Raw genomic sequence first — 21495 nt, 5'->3', positions numbered from 1 at the left:
AAAGTAAATATTTCTTTAAAGCCTTTGGCCAAAGTCTACAAAGTGTTTACGGATACATGTGACCTCGGTGAAAACCATGACCTCACAAAGGATATGGAATCATCAGAACACCACCATTTGTCCAAAATAAACCAATAAATAAGATATTTCAAATATTGCCTTACAAATATAGTGACCTTACTGTACCATAGTGTTCTATCACAGTGACTAGAACAGTATATGATTTATTGTTTTGGGTTTAATAAAAATAAAAAAATAAACAAAGAAAAAAGAAGTTTGATGATCATGTTTAAAATTCTACATGGCCCAGATTATAACATGCAGTGTTTAGAAGTAAAATACAACCTCAACTTTATACTCGAGTCCTTGATTACACAAGCCAAATTCAAGATGTATTCTCTCTACACTTTTCTAAATTGCCAAGATCATGTGCTGAATGGATGGTTGCTGCACACTTAAATTAGATACTGCTTATCTGACATTACAACCCATTCCATTTGGAAATGTGTTTGGCTGCATTTTTGTAATGTTTCTATAATGTTGGGAGGTCACAGGAAAGTGGTACCTACAACCAACTGGCCAAGGAAAGAGTGGATTTGTGTAACCTTCACTCGCAAATAAAGCATATTTAACAGATATGCAGCACCGGAATGACCCTGCATTATTTTATAATACAAATATTAACCCGACACACCCACATGGCAGAGTCTTCAAACAGTACACACAGCTACTAAAAACCATTTAATTCAAACGAGCACACAAATAATGCAGACAGTATGACTGTCAAGTGTTATGGCAGATATTTTGTTTTCATTTCATTCCCATTCTATTTGGAAGTTCATAAAACAAAGAAAATTTAGCAAAATACATGGACAAAGTCTCCAAAATATAATTTAGATAGGCATACTAACCAAAACAAAATGTTATTACTTAAAATATATATTTATTTTAACTAACTTTCTAATTTCTTTGTGAAAAAAAAAAATATGTACACAAGAGTAGCAAGTCTACAAGATGTCAGCTGTCAATCTCATCCCCTTCTTGCTTTTGTTTCAATTCTGCCCGGGTTGTGTCATTTTCAAGGTCAGAGTCACTGTCCATGTTTTCACCATCATCTTGATTAGACGAAACATCCACAGGAGCATCACAAGTCTCACCAAGAGGCACTGCTCCTTTACGTTGAGGTAGGACAGAGAAGAAGGATTCCTTCCAATCTTTCTTCTCTAGAAATGCAAGTATGATCTCAAACACTGCAAGAACAATGTTATACAAAAGTTGGTGTCCATGAACAACAACCTCATAACAGATTATTTGTACCTGAAGGCTAGAGTAAAGTTGTGATCAACAATTTGAAACCAAAAGCTCGATTTTAGCAATTTAAGGTAGTCAACACTGACTGTGTAGGTGTAAAAAATAAATATATATATATATATATATATATATATATATATATATATATATATATATATATATATATATATATATACACACATATATACACACACACACACACACACACACACACACACACGTTAACCCGTGCATGATACTCTTGCATTCTAGTCAAATCAAGCTACTTAAGGTGTTAAAAAGGTTCTTGTCATGCATTTGGGCCATAGCCCAGGCCTCAACCACCAACCACTCCCCACTGTCACCCCCGGCAACCACCAACCACTCCCAACTGTCACCCCCGGCAACCACCAACCACTCCCAACTGTCACTTCTCCATCAAGAAATATATATATATATTTTTTAAATCTTTATAAACACTTTTAACAATTAACAAATTAAAAACATCTTAGTATACCAAATTTCAGCCCTTTCTGAATTTTCTTTTCCACACACACTAAGAATTTAGTAGGTCAGTGTATAACTCCGGCCAGCAGGTGGCGCTGCAGCTTGGTTTAATTTTTTCCACACACACACACACACAGACAGACTAACACACGCCACTAGACATTTATATTATAGATATACCCTATGCAAAGATGGTATTGATTTGCAAATTCAGAATCTTGAAAACATGCCCAGGCTGGCTGTTACATCACTAACATAAATCAGGGACACTAAATTATCCTCATGTATCATTCTTCAGCATTTACCCCTGTAGCTGTTAAAAAGTAAAATAGTACACCTTGACTTCATTAAAAACATTTTATGCAGGTCAAAGATCTGGGGCGTTATTTGAGCTGCTATGACTCCAAGACCTAAGCCAAGAAAATACTTCCAAAAAATAAAAATATATTTTTTCCCCCCATTAACCCCACCTTTAACAGTCTAATTTCTAAGTCAGTTAATTTGAAGTAAGCTACCTCCTAGAAACCAACCAGTCTGTAAATGACATTTGTGTGCAATTCACCAACAAGCAGAATGTGATTTAACAAGCATTTTTTTTTTGCTTTCAAAACTCTCACCATGGTTCACCGCCAGTACTTTACGACTATTCATTTTCACAAAACTCCCAAGGGGAAGCTGAGCATGACCGATTCCCAGATCCAGAGCTTGTTTGTATGTAATACCCTAAAAGAAGAGTTTATGTTTAGTTTACATTTTTCGTGACAATGAGATCTTAGTTTTCTTTTTTCTTTCCAGGAAATATAGGACTTTCTTTTGGTAGCAAATCATAACAAATACTTTTTAATTTTACAACCATTACATATGCAAAAACAAGCACAAATGTGAAGTCTGAAACAAAAAATGTTAACAACAAAATTTCAAAAACGGTAACATGAAGTATCCAAATGGAGAGTTTGGACAGGGGGAAACAGGCAAGAGTCAGTGTGGTTAAAAGTTGATTACAATCAATCCCCAATGGATGTTTCAAATATGGGGGCAGGGTCTCGCTGTGTCACTTGTGCATACATTGAAAATAGAACAAATATTGTTAGCACAATGTCTGGAGATAACAATTTTAGAATACGAGGGTTCATAACTTGCAACTCATATTGTATCATTTATCTATTAAGACATAGTTGCAATCTCTATTATGTGGGAAGAACAACCAGTGCCTTAAAAGTTGGTTTAAATGAACACAGCCGGAATATACTCAGTGGTCTCAAAACTCATAGTGAATCAAGACACTTTTTAGACAAACAGAGGTAACCCAGATTGTTTAAAAATAATTGGATTAGAATTGATTAAAGTCACCCCTAGGCGATCGGTTCAAACATTTATGCAAAAAAGAGGTCTTCTGGATTTATTGTCTTAATACACCTTCACCCGAAGGTCTAAATGAGTCTCTTGAACTAAATGAGTTACTGTAGTATTATGATCGGATTATATATGAATTTTTTATTTCTTGATTTTCTGCAATCCATTACATTTGGTATTCATTCATTAATTATGATATTTATAATGTCTGGAAGGTTAAGAGATGAGGAGCATGACTGCTTAGAAAAGTACGTACGCTGCAATGGCCTAAACCGTTGATGACAGGTCAAAGTGATCAAAACTGTAAACTTGCCTATTGGAATGCAAGGAAACACAGATGATCCTTCCAAACAGGAAGGAATGTGTAATTAAATAATTTGATGTTCAGAAATGTGAGGACCTGCCTTGGCCTTGTGGCCTAGATCATAGAGTGGATTAACTCCATCTTGAAATGTTCCCGTGGAAGAAATTTGGAAAGCACCCTCAGGTTCTGAATGGGTCAGAATTTACTGTTCCCCAACTTGGAGATTAAGGACAGACCACACGGATGCCTAGAAATAAGGCAAACCCTGAATGCTACAAAGGAAGGCTTTCCTGAGCCATCATCCCTGGAAGGAAAGGAGAAATCAATACTGTGGGAGGGGAAGGGGGTGCTGGATATCAGAGAATATCCAGCATCCCTGGATAGTCACATTGAGCACCCAGGGCTCAGGCATGAAATTAGATCACGGAGTAAGTGTATTAAGTAGCGACTCTAGCAAATCACAAATATTCGACGACTTTGACGGCATAATTTAAAACAGCATTAGGTTTAAAAGCAAAATTTGCCTTTAATCCCACTGCCGTTTTAAATTATGCCATCAAAGTTGTCGAATATTGGCGATTTGCTAGAGTGCTACTTAATACATTTATCCCCAGGAGTTTCTGAAAACTCTTTGCTACCCGAGGGAAGAACTAAAAATTAAGCATTTAGGTTCTTGGGAAAGGCAGTACACTTCCCACTGTGCAGGGAATGCAGACAAGAATTTCCCATTCAAGACTCGGGACCACAAAATACCACCTTAGCAATGCATCCCGTCGCTAACCTAAAGATTTCAAAGAGTGCATCTTTCATGTAAGCAGGTGCATCCACGATGTACAAAGTCAGCTGCTTCATCGCCAATCCTTCCAGGAGTTACACCAAAATTAAGTGTCAGTGAAAACTCAGAGGAGAATGCCATGCTTTTATCTCATTTAGAGCTCGTCTGAGGGAAAGATGGCCAACCAATGCTTTTTTTTTTTTTTTTTTTTTTTTCATAAAAAGGGAAAGTGGAGGCTGGTTCTGAATGTGCACTGCCGTAGAATAGTTTAACTAGTCACACCTCTATTTTGCCTTAGGAAGCGTCCACCACCAACTCGTTCAAAACACAGTTTGAGAGTTTAACTGAAGGGAGAAAAAAAATTCTGTGCTGTGTGCTCCTAACAGTGCAAGTCCTGGAGGCCCCTTTAACCACTCACATAAAGGCCACAGTGTTCTAAATCATGCATGTTCTAGGATGAATGTTTTTCTGTACCTGTGATGTTGTCTGCAAGAAAATTGGTCTATAGTCTAAGTGTGGGATCAGGCCCATTCAAGCGCCAACATCACACAAGAGATCTTCTCACAGGAGGGTGCAGTCTGAGACTGTGTAGTAGCGCAAGGAATTCAAGTGGAACTTGCTGTTCTACAAGAAGTTTAGGAGGGAAGGTTTGAGAACTTGTCTTGAGCATGGGCTCCTGGGACACTGACATATCCAGTCAGTTAGAATACTCAAGAATGAAGTACAGGACACATTACTTGCCAAGTTATCACAAAATAAATCATAAAAATGTATGCTTTCTCCTTACAGGGCTGAATTCTAAGGCAGGAGTACGCTAATATCTCTAAAGGGATGGGTGGTCACAAGTTCAAGCTACATTTAAATTAAAATTCTGCTTTAAACGACACAATATAAGGAAGCACCTGCGCATAAAACCAAATGCTGCCTCTTATTCCTTCTAGCACAAACCCCCCTTTTGTGCAACATATAAGACCACAATCAAAACTACAAAAGGAATTAGATGGCGCTTTAGGTATATACAATAAAATAAAATAAAATGAAGAAAAGTTCAAAAAAACAGTTCCATTGAACATTCACTCCCAATAGTTTTGTTTTTCTCCTTTGATATTTCCTCTTGATTATCACACCGATCCGTTCATATAGATCCCATGTAAGAAAAAACACATCCAGAAGAATATCATAGTGCAACTTGTATCATGCAAATAAAAATGTTAATTCTATGAACAGCCCTTATTAGCCGATGGGATAATATACTTAGCATGCAGCACCACGTGATGAACTCTGTATTCCACTTTCGGGTGTGCACTTACACAGGAAAAAGCAAATAAATCATGTAAAATACCATAGAGTGGTTCACTCCTATTCCTTTAGAATCGACATTCACTCCGTTGCAATATAAAAGAGAAAATATATCTTCATGTGTAAAAAACGTACATGCATTTATTTAGACAGTATGTACCAGCCTCCATACAACATAAAAACTTTAAAAATCAGGATCGCTTGGTAAGGGTGGACTTTTACCCCCACTCAGAAAATGACGGGCATGTAGTAAGATGTAAATGGCGGAATCCGGACCGCCGGCTGATTAGACCACAGATCCAGTTACCGCTGGGTGGAAGGGAGTTCCCTCATGAGTTTCTCTGACGTCACCTACTCCTTGCCGACGCGTTTCGAATATGAAATCTTTATCAAGGCATCCTAATAAATGCCTTCCTGTGTAAGTGCACACCCGAAAGGGGAATACAGAGTTCATCACGTGGTGCTGCATGCTAAATATATTATCCCATCGGCTAATAAGGGCTGTTCATAGAATTAACATACATATTTGCTTGATACAAATTGCACTAGGATGTTATTCTGGATGTTTTTTTCTTACATGGGATCTATATGAATGGATCGGTGTGATAATCAAGAGGAAATATCAAAGGAGAAAAGCAAAACTATTGGGAGTGAATGTTCAATGGATTTGTTTTTTTGAACTTTTTTTCATTTTATTTTATTTTTTTTTATATACCTAAAGCGCCATCTAATTCCTTTTGTAGTTGATTGTGGCAAAATTCTGGAGTAAAACTTACAACCAGTAAAAGACTCTGGGACACATTTATCATCATTCGCAGAATATGAAAAATAGTTTTCAATCCTTATCACATTGATAAGGATTGAACTATTTCTCATATTTATTAAAAAAGCAACACAGGAACAGCAGTTTCGAAAAACTGCTGTTCCTGTGAAGTAGAAAACATACTTACCACTGCTGCTTTGTTCCCGAAGCAGTATGTGGTCAACGGGGGTCCTGTTCTTACTCAAGTGCGCATGCGCCGAGTGAAGCCCTCAGGCATGCGCACAAACACCTCTGCTCTCTATCGGCAATTATAGTTTGCAGAGAGAGAGAGAGTGAATGACAGGGAGGGATCATGTGATCCCTCCACACATGCGCTGTTCAGCTCTGCTCGTCGGAGCAGAGCTGACAGCACTGAAATCTGTCGAAGTCAGCAAATTGGATAAAGTCATTTCAATTAAAATCGAGCAAACTTGGTTGTCTTTGTCTGAAAAATATGCGTACGGTACGCTACAGCGTAAAAGGGCGTACGCAGCCACAACACGTGGCAACAACAGTATTTAGTCTTTTACATACATTCGCACAAACACGCTCACTTGTAAAATAGTACACATTAATGGTAGTTGCAACACAGTCATTTAGCTCCAAATATAGTAGTATTTATGTTTTATATTATAAGTTATATGCATATTAGTGAAATATATGGAACAGGTTGAAGGAATCATATCATGTGTGGTATCATAATAAACATTTGCTACTGTTCGGTTCACTCTGCGAAGGAATCGCAGAGTGCATACGCAAGTTATGAATGATAGGGAATTATGAACTACTTAAGACTAAGGAATCTTGGCGGGAAGAGCAGAGCATACCCCCTGCAGAGATGACCCCCTCCTTTGGATTCTTTAGGATGAACTAGCCAATGATTGACAACCCCTTGGACCTTCCTGAAACCTGGACCAATAGAAGCAAGCTATACCAACTTCATTGTTTTACTGTATTCCTGTGTGCATATAAGCAGCAGCTTCTCATCCAGTGTTCAGACATCTTGTCCCCAGACTTCAGGATTGAATGACTGCACACTGGATCCAGAGCGCCTGCGATAAGTAACGGCTGTACTTATTATCACTTCGCTTGAATATATTATACTACTTTTTGCGAATAAATCTTTGTGCGTTGGAAACACAAATCGAGGTTCAACAATCGTTATTGGTTAGCCACAATACGCACATAACAATTTGGGGGCTCGTGAGCTTTGGAGGTTTCGTTGCCGGACGATACGCAAGACCAACGGATTTCGGTTCCTCAACAAAGGGTGGAGACGCGTCATATACGGGTAAGAACGCAATGTGTTCAAAACCTGAATTTTACTCTGTGTTGTGAAACCGGATGTCCGTTTTGCATTGTCTAGGGTACGCTAACTAGAACCTAGGGACAAAAGAGAAAACTGTTTCTTTTTACTGTCATTGTGCGTTTTAACTGTATTGCATTGCTTAGCGTATGTGTATTTGCTGCTGTGCGTACGCGAACTTCCGGTAGATTTGCCACGTGGTTAAACAATCGTTTTGATAGTTATTATACATGCATAGTATAATTACTTGTGAAAGCCTCTGAGACATTATTACTATTGTTGGGAACTTTTAATTTTCTGCGCAGAAAAGGTGTATAGTGTGTGGTTTTGTAATGTAAATACACTGTTTATTATTCATTGTGCTCAGTTGCTGTCCGACGAGGCGGGTTGCCCAACTGAAGGACGGTATACAGGGCAGGTATACCGAATGCGAAAACTGGGTTTTCGAAAAGCGCTGCCAATAGATCGCAAGGTTTGCTAATAATTAGTATTGGTAGGCAGTGCGATCTAACCGCACCGTTAGTGCGACTTGGTAAAGCAGCTAGGAGGAATTATACTGGAAAGGTAGGTTTGATTGTATCAACTTGCGCTCCCAGCGATAATAAACTCAGCAGATTTTGTGGTGAGCCAGGGTATCAAGGAGCTGATAGCCCTTGGGGCCCACAGTGATATTTCTGTGTTAGGGGTCCTCGCCGGGTGCGAGCAAAAGCGAGTGGACGCGGCTAATGGAAATACGTCCACCGGGCATTAGAGATCTCTAGCGGTGATTGTAGCAACAGGGTTGAAATTGTTGGGTGGAAAGAACAGAGCATTGCGGTGTGTCTGTGTTCCGTGTAGATTGGTGTTGTTCAACATGGGTGCTAAGCATACGCTAGAGATGGCCAGTGTACTGCCTAAGGAAGGGCCTATTGGTTCAGCGAGATTTCTCATGTGTAAGAAATATGGTGCATACGCAACTGTGTATTGTAAAATGACATAATGATTGTTTAAAATTGTGGCAAATGGAAAGTAACACGTGGCAGAGCAGCGAATGCACAGCGGAAGTAGGCGTTGAGAAGCGTGGCAAACTCAGCGTAAGCGCGCCCCCGCCACCTTATGTGGCGGGAGGGGTAAGTACAGCCGTTATTAAAACTGGAAAAAGAGAAATTGCTAAGTTGTATCCTGTTTTTAGCCAGTTTAAAACAAGTGTATCAGAAGATGAAGATGAACCCACTGTGATTTCGGCCATTGCTCATGCTGTTAATATGCTAGAGGTTCAGCGCAAGTATGGGAAAGGAGCAATGGCTGAGATAGGTGAGAGTAGTGTGATCACTAGGAGTGATAGCGTTCTAAATCTTGAAACAGCAGATGCGGTAGTGACTTCTGAAACCAGTGAACCAGTGGGTGCGTACCCAGTCCGCACAATTTCAGTTCCCAATGGGAAGGCGGATAAGGATGGTGTAGTCCCTTTAAAGAATGTTACAATGCATTGTCCCTGGACTAGATCAGAATTACGTTCCATTATGACTGAATTCCCAGATCCTAGAAAGGAGTTGGCTAAATGTCAGAAATTTGTTAAAGACTTCGGGAATGCCCACGAACCAACCAATAAGGATTGGCGTGTAGTGTTGAGGGCGTCTCTTCCTCCCCATACTGACATACAAAAATTTATTAAAGATTGTTTGTTGGACGAAGATGACACCTTGACTGATGAGATTAACCAAGAAAATATAGAACAAATTGTCAAACACTTAGCCATCTATTTTCCAGTAGTAGAAAATTGGAGTAAGATTTTCACCATAAAACAAAAGGATAGTGAAAAAGCCTCAGATTACTTTGCTAGAGCTATAGCAGCGATAACACGGTTTACTGGGATATCCAACATAGGTGAGGACCCACATCACAGAGAGGTAGCTGTAGGAGTATTAATGGATAGCCGAGATGTACAAACCACATTACCTAATTGGAGAGGCATCACAGTAGATTCTCTTAGGGAGTCTGCTGTGGAGCATGACAAAAACCTTTTTAGAAAAAAGGAAGAGAAAAGTGATAAGTTAATGACGGTAAGTATACAGGCTCTAGAGGGGATGCATACACGACCACCAGCATACAACCCATATAACAAGAAACCTAAAGTGATCAGGTGTTTCAACTGTAATGAGGAAGGACATTACATGAGAGATTGTAAAAAGGAAAGATTCAATGCACAGAGGGGTGGGTCACGTAGATATCCTCCAAGGAGGAATTCACATGGATTAGAAGACTCGCATCTACCCGCGCATATTACAGCAGCAAATGCTGCGCGGGAAAATGATAGTCAGCGCTAGGGGTCAGGTCATACCTGTAATCTACAGCCAGTGAGGTTAACTAAGAGTCAGAGAGAAGAACCAACAATGATAGTTGACATAGCTGGTAGGAAACAAACTTTTCTTGTAGATACAGGGGCGGCCAGATCTGTGATAACTTCTCCTTTCAATCTACAGGTGACCAGTAAAACTATTCCAGCTATGGGGGTAACGGGAAGAGTGTTACATTTTCCTCTAACTAAACCCGCTGAAGTTACTATCGGGCCCCTGCATACCAAGCATTCGTTTCCCTTGGCTGCGGCAGCTCCTACTAACTTGCTGGGAAGAGACTTGCTATGTAAAATGGGATGTGTCATATACTGTACTTCAGATGGTGTGTTCCTAGATATACCCGAGAAGGGCGCTCATGAGGTGCAGGACATATTGGAAACCCCTCAAAGGTTAATGTTACACTCTACTGTTATAGAACACAGTCCATCTCAAGTAAAGGGGATGTTGCTGGAAATACCAGGTTCACTATGGTCCAGAGATGGACAGAACACTGGACTGATGGCAAACGTAGCCCTTGTCATGGTCAATCTAAAAAGTGGTAGGATAGCTCCAAAAATCCCACAGTATCCATTAAAACCGGAGGTGGAACTAGGGGTATATCCTGTTATTGAAAGGCTATATAGCAAAGGCTATATATAGCAAATAGTCCCATTTTCCCTGTGAAGAAGAATGGGGGGAGGGGCTATAGATTAGTCCAGGACTTAAGGGGAATTAATAAAGTTGTTGAGAGCCAATTCCCCGTAGTGCTGAATCCAGCTGTCATCCTCATGCAGATTCCACTGTCTGCTAGTCACTTTACAGTCATTGATCTATGTTCTGCTTTCTTCTCAGTCCCTCTTCACCCTGACTGCCAATACCTTCTTGCATTCTCCTACCGGGGAGTGCAATACACATGACCAGACTACCCCAGGGGTTCATTGACAGCCCCAGTATTTTCTCCCAAGCCTTACATGACTGTTTGCAATCCTTTAAACCCCACAATGGGTCTGTTCTTATTCAATATGTGGACGATTTGTTGCTGTGCTCTGATTCTTTAATGTCATGTTTACATGATACTAAATTGTTGTTGCTCCATCTCTCGAAAACAGGGCACAAGATGGCAAAGGACAAATTACAGCCATGTCAGACTAAGGTCAAATACTTAGGACACTGCCTCACTAAGGGGCTAAGACACCTGACAACCGACAGGATTGAGGCCATACAACACATGACTCTGCCGCAGAGCCAGAAGCAGATTCGTACTTTCCTGGGGATGTGTGGATACTGTATATCCTGGATCCCAGGTTTTTCTATTTTGGCATTACCACTGCAGGAGCTAGTCTCTTCCTCAAAACCAGAACGTGTCGTACACACAGAAGAGTCAGAGCAAGCGTTCTTTAATCTTAAAGATAGTCTGACTAGAGCACCTGCATTGGGAATACCTGATTATGAAAAGCCTTTTGAGCTATACTGTACGGAAGCTGATGGTTGTGCAGCAGGTGTCCTCGCACAGAAACATGGGGACGCTAGCAGACCGGTAGCATACTACAGTGCACAATTGGACAATGTGGCAAGATCACTCCCAACATGTTTTAGAAGTGTATCAGCAACTGCTCTTCTGGTAAGTAAGAGCTAGGACGTAGTATTACGACATAATTCAACTGTCTATACACCCCATGCTGTATCAGCTCTGTTAAATTCAGCCCAAACCAGACACGTTTCTTCAGCTAGATTCACAAAGTGGGAACTAGCCCTGATGGCACCCTCAAACATCACCATCAAACGATGTAGCACCTTAAATCCAGCTACATACCTTCCGTATGTGTCTCAAGAGACACAAAGGGTGGGAGGTGAGGAGACCCTGGTTGATGATGAGTTAGGCAAGAATACTGACACGCATGACTGTATGGAACACCTGAATCAGACCTTTACTGCAAGGCCCGACATACGTGACACCCCCCTTAGAAAAATTTAGATTTTACGTTTTATACAGACGGGAGTTGTCATAGACAGACAGACGGGAGAGCTATGTACTGGTTACGCTGTTGTAGACGATCAGGATGTGGTAGAAGCTGAATCCCTTGGTCCACCTCACTCAGCCCAGGTGGCAGAACTAGTAGCATTAAGGAGAGCGTGTGAGTTGGCAGAGGGTAAATCAGCCAATATATGTATACTGACTCTAGGTACGCCTTTGGGTTAGTGCACGATTTTGGGGCCCTTTGGCGTCTTAGAAACTTTACGACAGCAGCAGGTACGCCAGTGGCACACTCACAACACATAAAAGGACTTCTGACAGCGATACAGTTACCCAGAACAGTAGCCGTCATAAAGTGCAAAGCCCATACCTTTGAAGAAGACCCAGTGTCATTGGGCAACAACAGGGCAGACGAAGCTGCTAAATGGGCAGCAGGGCAACCTATGACTGTATCGACCGAGACTATGATGGATTTTCAGACATTAGACATGCAGAAACTAATTGAAATGCAAGATTTGTGTTCCCTGCAGGAAAAGGCGGTCTGGAAGGCAAAGGGATGTGGTCAAGAGTCCTCAGGACTCTAGAGGGATGGACAGGGTAAGCCGGTAGCTCCCCGAACGTACTATCGAAGCCTGGCTGAAGCAGCACACGGCCTGACTCACCTGGGTAAAGAAGGTATGTGCAAACTGGTGAGAGCATACTGGTGTGCTCCCGGATTTTCCTCTCAGGCTGGTAAGAAGGGAATGTCATGTCTTACTTGTTTGAGGAAAAATGTTGGGAAAACTATTCCAACTGAGCCATCCCACGTCCCTCCTACAGACGGACCTTTTCAGGCAATACAAATTGACTATATCCAATTACCACCGTGCAGGAATCTAAAGTATGTGTTAGTGTGTATTGATGTGTTTTCCGGTTGGGTAGAAGCATATCCGGCAGCCACTAATACTGCTGTGTTCACTGCAAAGAAAATTGTACAAGACTTTGTATGTAGGTTCGGCATCCCTAGAATCATTGAAAGTGATAGGGGTACCCATTTAACTGGTGATATCTTCCAAAATATGTATAAACTCATGGGAATCAGTAGCAGACTTCACACCCCTTACCAACCACAAGCCAGTGGTAAGGTGGAGAGAGTAAATAGTACTATAAAGAACAAGCTTGGCTGAAACTGGGTTGGCATGGCCAGAGGCTTTGCCATTGGTCCTCCATAGCATTCGGACCACTCCTAGACCTCCTCTTAATCTGTCCCCCTTTGAGATACTGTTCGGACGACAACCTCATTTGATCGCGAGTCCACAAGACGACTTGAAGTGTAATAATGAAGTGACTGTACAATATCTTATAAGAATGAGTAGACAGCTAAAGCAACAACAACAAAAACTAAAAATGCTGTCACCTGGTATGCCAGAAACGAACTGTCATGATGTTGAACCTGGAGACTATGTTATGATCCGCAATTTCTTACGTTCAGGTTGTTTAACAGACCGTTGGGAAGGCCCGTACCAAGTGCTGCTGACCAGTAACTACATCACTGAAGGTTGCAGAGAGAGACACTTGGGTCCATTCCACCCACTGCAGGAGAGTCCATAATCCGGAGAAAGTGCAAGACAAAACTGAGACCGACGACATAGATCTGTCACTTGTGAGTCTGTTCCAGGAGACCTAAAGCCTGCAGTCGAGACACCTGAACCAGAGACGTTGCCCCAGAACTATCTTTCCAGCGATGGAGTGGCGGTTTTTGTTTTTCTTTTGTTCCAGGATTTTCCTTGTTTTTACTCTTTCTAGGACATTCTATTTTTGTGAAGGAGGATGGAGGACGGAGGAGAGTTCTGGTAGTGATACGGATGAGATGGAGGCAGAGGAAAAGTTATTAGAATACTCAGAGCAGCCCATTATCAAGCTTGGTCCAGGGGTTATGAAAAGGTCTGCTAGCTCAGGAACTCGGAGGCAGTGTGAGGGGCTATTGTCTGATGAGTATTGTATCTGCAAGTTCTGCGACTCCCTGGTTGAAGAGAGATGCATCCAACAATGCCAGTCCCCCAGTACTCTGAATATAGGCGGGCATCCTTTGGAGGATTATCACTCCCTGGTGGCTAAGGTGCTAAACCAAACCGAGTGTTGGGTGTGCTCTCACGTGCCGCAAGGGCAGCATAATATAGGACTATTGCCATTCCCTCTAAACATATCTGAAGTACTCGAATTGAGGGGTGGGAGGCCCATAGACGGGAGGTACAATAACACTAGGTCCCCTAGTCTGACGCTTCGACAATACTCCATAGACAGATCTTTGCTGTGTCTAAATATCTCTCATGCAAAACGCCTGGAGAATTGGGAAGCTGACCCATCAGATCAGACAATGGCTCGCCACACTCATTTTAGAGGGAGACTCACAAGGTCACCAATAGGCAGGAATGTTGATGGAAGTCACAAACTAGGGCGTATAACCAAACATAAGAAGGTATCCATTGGAAAAGTCTCTATAGATAATTGTAAAAATGTCATCCATGCGGACACGTGTCTCGAGCAAATGAAGACACTGGGCATGGGTAGTTTTATCAAAATTCTGTGTGATATAATTAATGGGCATACTGTTCCTTATGTTCTCCCTGATGATGTGTATTTTGTTTGTGGAAGAAAAGCTTATTCCTGGGTGACTCCGAGTTCCAAGGGCTTGTGCTTCTTAGCTAAACTGGTTCCTGAAATCATGACTATTACTCATGAAGAAATGGTTGGTATTCACAAGACTACATCACCACCATACATACACACACAGTATGAACACCGTGGCAAGAGAAATATGATTCCTGGTGAGGAACCCATAGCTACAAAATTGATTAGTGAAACTGCTGGTTTTCAAGTTATGGTTGCTCTAGATCTCACCAGGACCACTCGGGGAACATTAAACTTTAAATATATCCAAGACCTAGCTAAATTAATAGATAATATCACCGAGATGTATGATGACACTTTCAGGTATACTGGAAGGGAGCTACAAGCGTACAAGAAGGAGTTGGTGCAACATATACTGGTACTAAATTATCTCACCTCTATTACTGGTGGGTACTGTGTGACACTGGCCACCCAGTTCGGTGTCAAATGTTGCATGTACATCACCAATAATACGGATGACCCGAAAAAGGTTATAGACCGGAAGATGAATGAAATTTTGAAACTGAAATGGGAATTCCGAAAGAACCATAATTCTTCGTTATATGAGGTTGGGGAAAAGGTGGCAGGTTGGTTCTCGTGGTTGAACCCTGTGAAATGGTTCTCCGGTCTGGGGGAGTGGGTACAGGAAATGGTTGCTAGTGTAGGTAAGCTCATTCTCCTTATACTGGGTGTCATCTTAGCGATTGGTTTGTGTGTCAAATGTGTTCCTACTGTGTTGAAGTGTGGAAAATGGTCTCCTAGGAGTAACACTGAGAAAGAGACTGAAAGGGTGGTACCAGATACCGAGATCATGGTCTGTGAAGAAGTATTGTATAATCCTGAACTTGAAACGGTGATTGGGTGATAGTTTGTTGCACAATCAAAGGGTGGAGCTGTCGAAGTCAGCAAATTGGATAAAGTCATTTCAATTAAAATCGAGCAAACTTGGTTGTCTTTGTCTGAAAAAAATGCGTACGGTACGCTACAGCGTAAAAGGGCACGTTACAGCGTAAAAGGGCGTACGCAGCCACAACACGTGGCAACAACAGTATTTAGTCTTTTACATACATTCACACAAACACACTCACTTGTAAAATAGTACACATTAATGGTAGTTGCAACACATAGTCATTTAATGTCGAAATATAGTAGTATTTATGTTTTATATTATAAGTTATATGCATATTAGTGAAATATATGGAACAGGTTGAAGGAATCATATCATGTGTGGTATCATAATAAACATTTGTTACTGTTCGGTTCACTCTGCGAAGGAATCGCAGAGCGCATACGCAAGTTATGAATGATAGGGAATTATGAACTACTTAAGACTAAGGAATCTTGGTAGGAAGAGCAGAGCATACCCCCTGGAGAGATGACCCCCTCCTTTGGATTCTTTAGGATGAACTAGCCAATGATTGACAACCCCTTGGACCTTCCTGAAACCTGGACCAATTGAAGCAAGCTATACCAACTTCATTGTTTTACTGTATTCCTGTGTGCATATAAGCAGCAGCTTCTCATCTAGTGTTCAGACATCTTGTCCCCAGACTTCAGGATTGAATGACTGCACTGGATCCAGAGCGCCTGCGATAAGTAACGGCTGTACTTATTATCACTTCGCTTGAATATATCATGCTACTTTTTGCGACTAAATCTTTGTGCGTTGGAAACACAAATCGAGGTTCGACAATCGTTATTGGTTAGCGACAATACGCACATAACAAACCTTTCATTAATGATAATGTACGCCAGCTTCAGCTGGCGTACATTAACATGTTTGAAAAGTCAATTACATTTATTGTTAAATAGCGTTACTGAGCACTCCCCATACATTGTTATGGGGAGTGCTCAGTAAAACGATAGGAGATGCAAAGCAGATGCTACGATCATAAATACCAATTTAGTGTTTAATTAAAACAACAGTTTTCGGGGATTTTACAGGGGGGAAACCTTTAATAAATAGGCCCCTCTGTGAGATAACAAAAATATTCTGAGTTTTTCCCCTCTAACAGAAATCATTTTAAAATACAGTTTCATTTTATACTAGACATTATAATGTGCCATTGTAGTACTCTTTTAATCTACACTTGTTACTATGAATTAACCTTTTCTGATTTAAGATATACAAATCCGCAATTTGTTCCAGGAATGCTTACTTTTTCAGTTATTTCTCTTTCCTTATTTGCCTCTATAGTAACCGGCATTTCTGGCCTACCAACAGTTGCAGCCATATATACAAAACAAGGTAGGAGTCAGACTCAGCAACATTCTATTAATTTAAAAACAAAGATGGTCATTGCCACTTTACATGAAGAGGATGGACAGAACAAGATGAATGTATGAACTCTGCTTACTATGGAGGTGCATTTGACAAGAGCCTTGGTGATGTTATGGGGGAAATCATACTTCATCCACTGTCTAACTTGAACACTAAAGCTGGGTACACAGTACATGAAATGCTAACGATTAGCGATTTATTAACGACAGACAAAAAAAAAAAAAGTCACGATCAGCATGCCGATTCATGTGTACACACTACACACGATTTACCTTCAGATTTACAGCCCGTCACCGTCAGCCTGGAAGATGTTATGGCGAGGAACTGAAGCATGCAAATGTCCTACAGTGTCAGCTCTGCCCTTAAAGACCACTCTTCGTTTATTTAGCTAACCTAGTGAAGCGTACATCAAAGACTTGTGCTGCAGCAGAATGAATGAATGAATGGGCTGGCATTTCTCACTATCTGTATAACGCTGACCGTGTGCTTTAGCTGTCTCCGTTCTGCTTCACTCAGGACGCAGATAGTGCAGATTTACAATGAACTGTCAGCAGCTGATGACAGTTCACTAGCTGCTAAACGACAGAAATCAAACCAGTACGACCAACCAGAAAAAGCGATGATCGGCACTTGGGACGACTTTGGACCATCAGTATACACACTAACAGATATCTGGCCAATTAGTAGTATATCGTCTGATTGGCCCAGCTCAAGTCAAATGCCACATAAAACATGTATGTAGCACACAACAAGCTAATCTTTATCCTACAGTGATTATGAAAAAAACACTGTTTACCTTGTGATGATTGTGATCTACCAAGCCACCAATAATGTAAGCTTTAGTTTCATCTAGCTCATGCAGGACTTCAGGGGAATCAGATGTGAGGTAAACCAAGTCTTCAGTTTTCATAAGATCTTTGTAATGCTCAGATTTAATATGGATATCCTGGAAAAAAACAAAAATCAAATTAACAGACATGTTCATGGACAGGTATAAGAATCAAGACAATATTCCTCCACCAATTAACTAATTCACCTGAACTAACCCTTGTGATAGTGCAATATTGTTACAGGCTATACAGGTGCAGAAACTATTGCTAGCAACCTTACACCTTTTCATTAGCAGAATGTTTTTAGTAATCTCATTACAAACAGGTAAAAAGGTAAGTCTTATTTAAACTTATGAAAATTCCCCATTTTTTGTATAATCCGTTTTTACTGAAGAAAAGATACGAGACAAAACAACTGCATAGAAACAACATAAGTATCATCAATAAAGTCAGAACAAGCAGACTCTCCATACAGTGGAGTCTTCTAAAAGCAGATATAAACTTCAGAAATAGGTTGTGAGAAGGGGGAGGAAAAAGGGAGGGACAGGGGACTGACCTTCAGAACAGTGCAACATTAAATCAACAGATAATAAACCTCTTTTTAAAACGTGCATTGTCTTTTTATGTATACTTACCTTCCAATTGATCCACCCTTTGTCATATTCATCCATGTTACTTTTCAGCTGACCACCATGGCTTGTTAGATAAAGCTAGAATTAATTAAAACAAAGATGCCAGGTAGTAGAGTTGGCAGGATTATGCAATATAATTCATGATGTAGAAGAGAAGAAGAGACTCTGTGACCCATATGCAACATGTGAAGATATAATCAGTGCAACAGGTATGCCTCAGAAGAAAGATATCACAACAAATTCACAATTCGTTGGCTAGTTTTGCTATTTTCAACATTTAAAGTCACATGTTCAACTTACCTGAACAGGATGTGTTGCTCTGCGATTTTCTGCATAGCACCTTCTAATCTGCTTGTTTAACTTTTTCACGTCCTAGAGAGAAACAACACCATAAATTACAATTTATCCAAAATTGTGAAAACGGCATACAACAAAAAAGGAAACAACTTACCCTTAATGCCATCAAATTATCAAAGCTGCAGTCTATTATGAGACGGACTGTACTTGGCTGGATCTCTACGCGCACTCTTTTATTGATATTGCCGTCTGCATTTTGTTCTAATTGGGCCTGGCGCACCAGCTTTCTTTTTTGCCTCTTCTCTTTTCGCTTCTGTCTATAACAAAAATAAAAGTAAAAATATACCACTAATCAAATTATTCTCCTGAAACTTATATAGCCAGAAAATCTGCATTTTTTTTTTAATCAGTTCCATACATTTAGCTGCATCTACCCACTTCTTTACTGTGGCACAGTTTGACCCACACTAAAGGGCATGCAGATGCTTGTAAAATTTAATTATTGTTATCTTTCTCATTAAAAAGGAGATACAACAGTATCTTAATAAACCTAGTGTTATAGTGGTATGATATATTTAAGAGACCAAAAATACAAAAGTAAAATAGTAAGGATTAATAATTTTGATCGACAAGCAAAAGGTGTGCATAAATGCTTAGATTCTGTTGGACAATAGGTAGTTTTAGACGTAACTCATTACAAATTAACAAATTAAAGCCTATATGCACAAAACAATATCTATGATTGAGATTTTTCATGGGATGGCTGATAAATATAAATAGATGATGACTGTATCTGACCATGTGTGGTTTCATCATCCAACCACATGAAGAAAGTCCTAGGTGTATATTTGCTAAACTGCAGGTTTGAAAAAGTGGAGATGTTGCCTATAGAAACCAATCAGATTCTAGTTATCATTTCTTTAGTACATTCTACAAAATGACAGCTAGAATGTGATTGGTTGCTATAGGCAACATCTCCACTTTTTTAAGCCCAGTTTAATAAATATACCCTGTACAGAGCCAAGTCTTAAGACTTGGGGGTATATTTACTAAACTGCGGGTTTGCAAAAGTGGAGATGTTGCCTATAGCAACCAATCAGATTCTAGCTTTCATTTTGTAGAGTGCTCTAAATAAATGACAGCTAGAATCTGATTGGTTGCTATAGGCAACATCTCCACTTTTACAAACCCGCAGTTTAGTAAATCTAGCCCTTGGACTCAAATGGGTGTGGCAAAATGAGACACAGAACCAGACATTTGGGTAGAGTGGCCAGATCTGCTCGTGTATAGTTACCATCGGGCATATTTATGAAGTGGTGTTACTGCACTCTCTCTCTATGTTTCTGGAACTCCAACGCAAGTTGGAGTGTTACTCATATTTAAGAAAGGTGCATAGTTGCAGAGACAGAGCAGAGATGTTCTTCGAACTGCACATGCGCAATTTCAGTATCAACAAAAAATAAGAGGACAAGGAGATCCGGAGACAACGCATTCCAAAGAGGCGAGGTAAGTATGGGGGTTTTTTTTTAATCACAGAAACAGCAGTTTATCGGAACTGCTGTTTCTGTGTTGCGTTTTTCATAAATTTTAGAAATAATTATTTTCAATGCGATAAGGATTGAAAACTATTTTTCACTTTATTAGAGATTGATAAATGTGCCCCCAAGCGTCTAAAGTTTGCTAATAACACTTCCACTTAATACACAATGCTCTGCTCCTAAACTTCCCTTAAAATGACACAGCTGTAGTGGGAAGTCAAGGTACAGGAGAACATTGCCTTTTATACAATACTTCTTGTATGAAGCTTTACCTTTTAGTTTCAGTAAAACAATAAGTTAAGGCAACATTACAATCCACTTGTCTCATATAAGGAGGGTATTCATATTGCCTATACAAATAATTGTTCAGTAACAATAACAAGGTCATTCCACACATACTTTCTAAGCTCTCTTTGGTCTTCCCACTGCTTTTGTTTAATAATTTTCTTCATCTGTCTTTTTGACATAACATCAGGTTCTTTACTGTCATCATCAAAAGATCCATTCTCGGCTTTAGCCAAATCTGTATTAGCATTTGAATTGCATGAAGACAGACTGTCTCTACTACTGGGCTGTACAGTGCATTTGTTGCATTCCATTATGGGATTTAATGACACAGAGTCCATTGTGATGTAGCAGTAAATCTTCCATGCAAAGCAGTCTTGTGCTTTAATCCTATAAAACAATGCGTTAAATAAATTAAAATGTCAATTTTGCATAGAGAATAACAAAATATAGCAAGTAAACAAAAGGTATAGAGCAGATTTAAGTTAAATTTATCAGTATTTGACCTCCCAACAGAGGCTCATTAATGAAGTATTACAAGTGTTTATCTGATCTCTAACATTATATTGAGGTTTTTTTTAATTAAAAGTGCCCGTTTGTTTAAAACTCACTACGTCCTTTCAGTGACATTACCTTCCCATCTCTCCCAGACATACGATGAAATAATTACAGGATGAAAAGTAAACAGTGGGGATGGGCTGTAACTCATGTACTTTATGTAGCAGTGAGGTAAATATAGTGCTCCCTCTTTAGAACATCATAACTGGAAAAACTAGCATTACAGCAAAGGTGGTGCTAAAGAGATTAAGTATGTGGTTTGAAAGTGCCATAAAAGGAAAATACCTGTCTGTAAGAGGAGGTTTACTTCCCCATCACACACTTGTATCGTACATTCAGCTACACAGAACACAACACGGGTTTCAAGACTCTTAGGAGCTCCCTACAGCTGTCACAACAACGTGCTACAAGGAACCGAGAATGGCTAGATCCCCTTCAGCTAAGGTATCTTCACACGTCACTGTGACATCACCAGGTCACGTGGCTGCAGCAGTCACAT

At 40.2% G+C, this 21495-nt stretch overlaps 1 protein-coding gene across 1 annotated transcript; it reads right to left on the bottom strand.

Annotated features, from left to right (window-relative positions):
• Nucleotides 1-728: 728 nt before the first annotated feature.
• TRMT10A (tRNA methyltransferase 10A) lies at nucleotides 729-21468 on the bottom strand. The gene is made up of 8 exons (XM_075201274.1): nucleotides 21282-21468; nucleotides 20553-20828; nucleotides 18770-18932; nucleotides 18619-18690; nucleotides 18322-18396; nucleotides 17653-17802; nucleotides 2415-2520; nucleotides 729-1250 (listed from the first exon to the last, which is right to left on the bottom strand). Exons 2-8 carry the CDS (start codon nucleotides 20777-20779, stop codon nucleotides 1018-1020), a joined length of 1026 nt encoding a protein of 341 aa, XP_075057375.1. The 5' UTR covers nucleotides 20780-20828; nucleotides 21282-21468; the 3' UTR covers nucleotides 729-1017.
• Nucleotides 21469-21495: the final 27 nt, after the last annotated feature.

Source organism: Mixophyes fleayi, chromosome 1 (assembly GCF_038048845.1).
Source record: "Mixophyes fleayi isolate aMixFle1 chromosome 1, aMixFle1.hap1, whole genome shotgun sequence".
Lineage (NCBI taxonomy): Eukaryota > Metazoa > Chordata > Amphibia > Anura > Limnodynastidae > Mixophyes > Mixophyes fleayi.
This window is presented reverse-complemented; position numbering and strand designations above follow the sequence as displayed.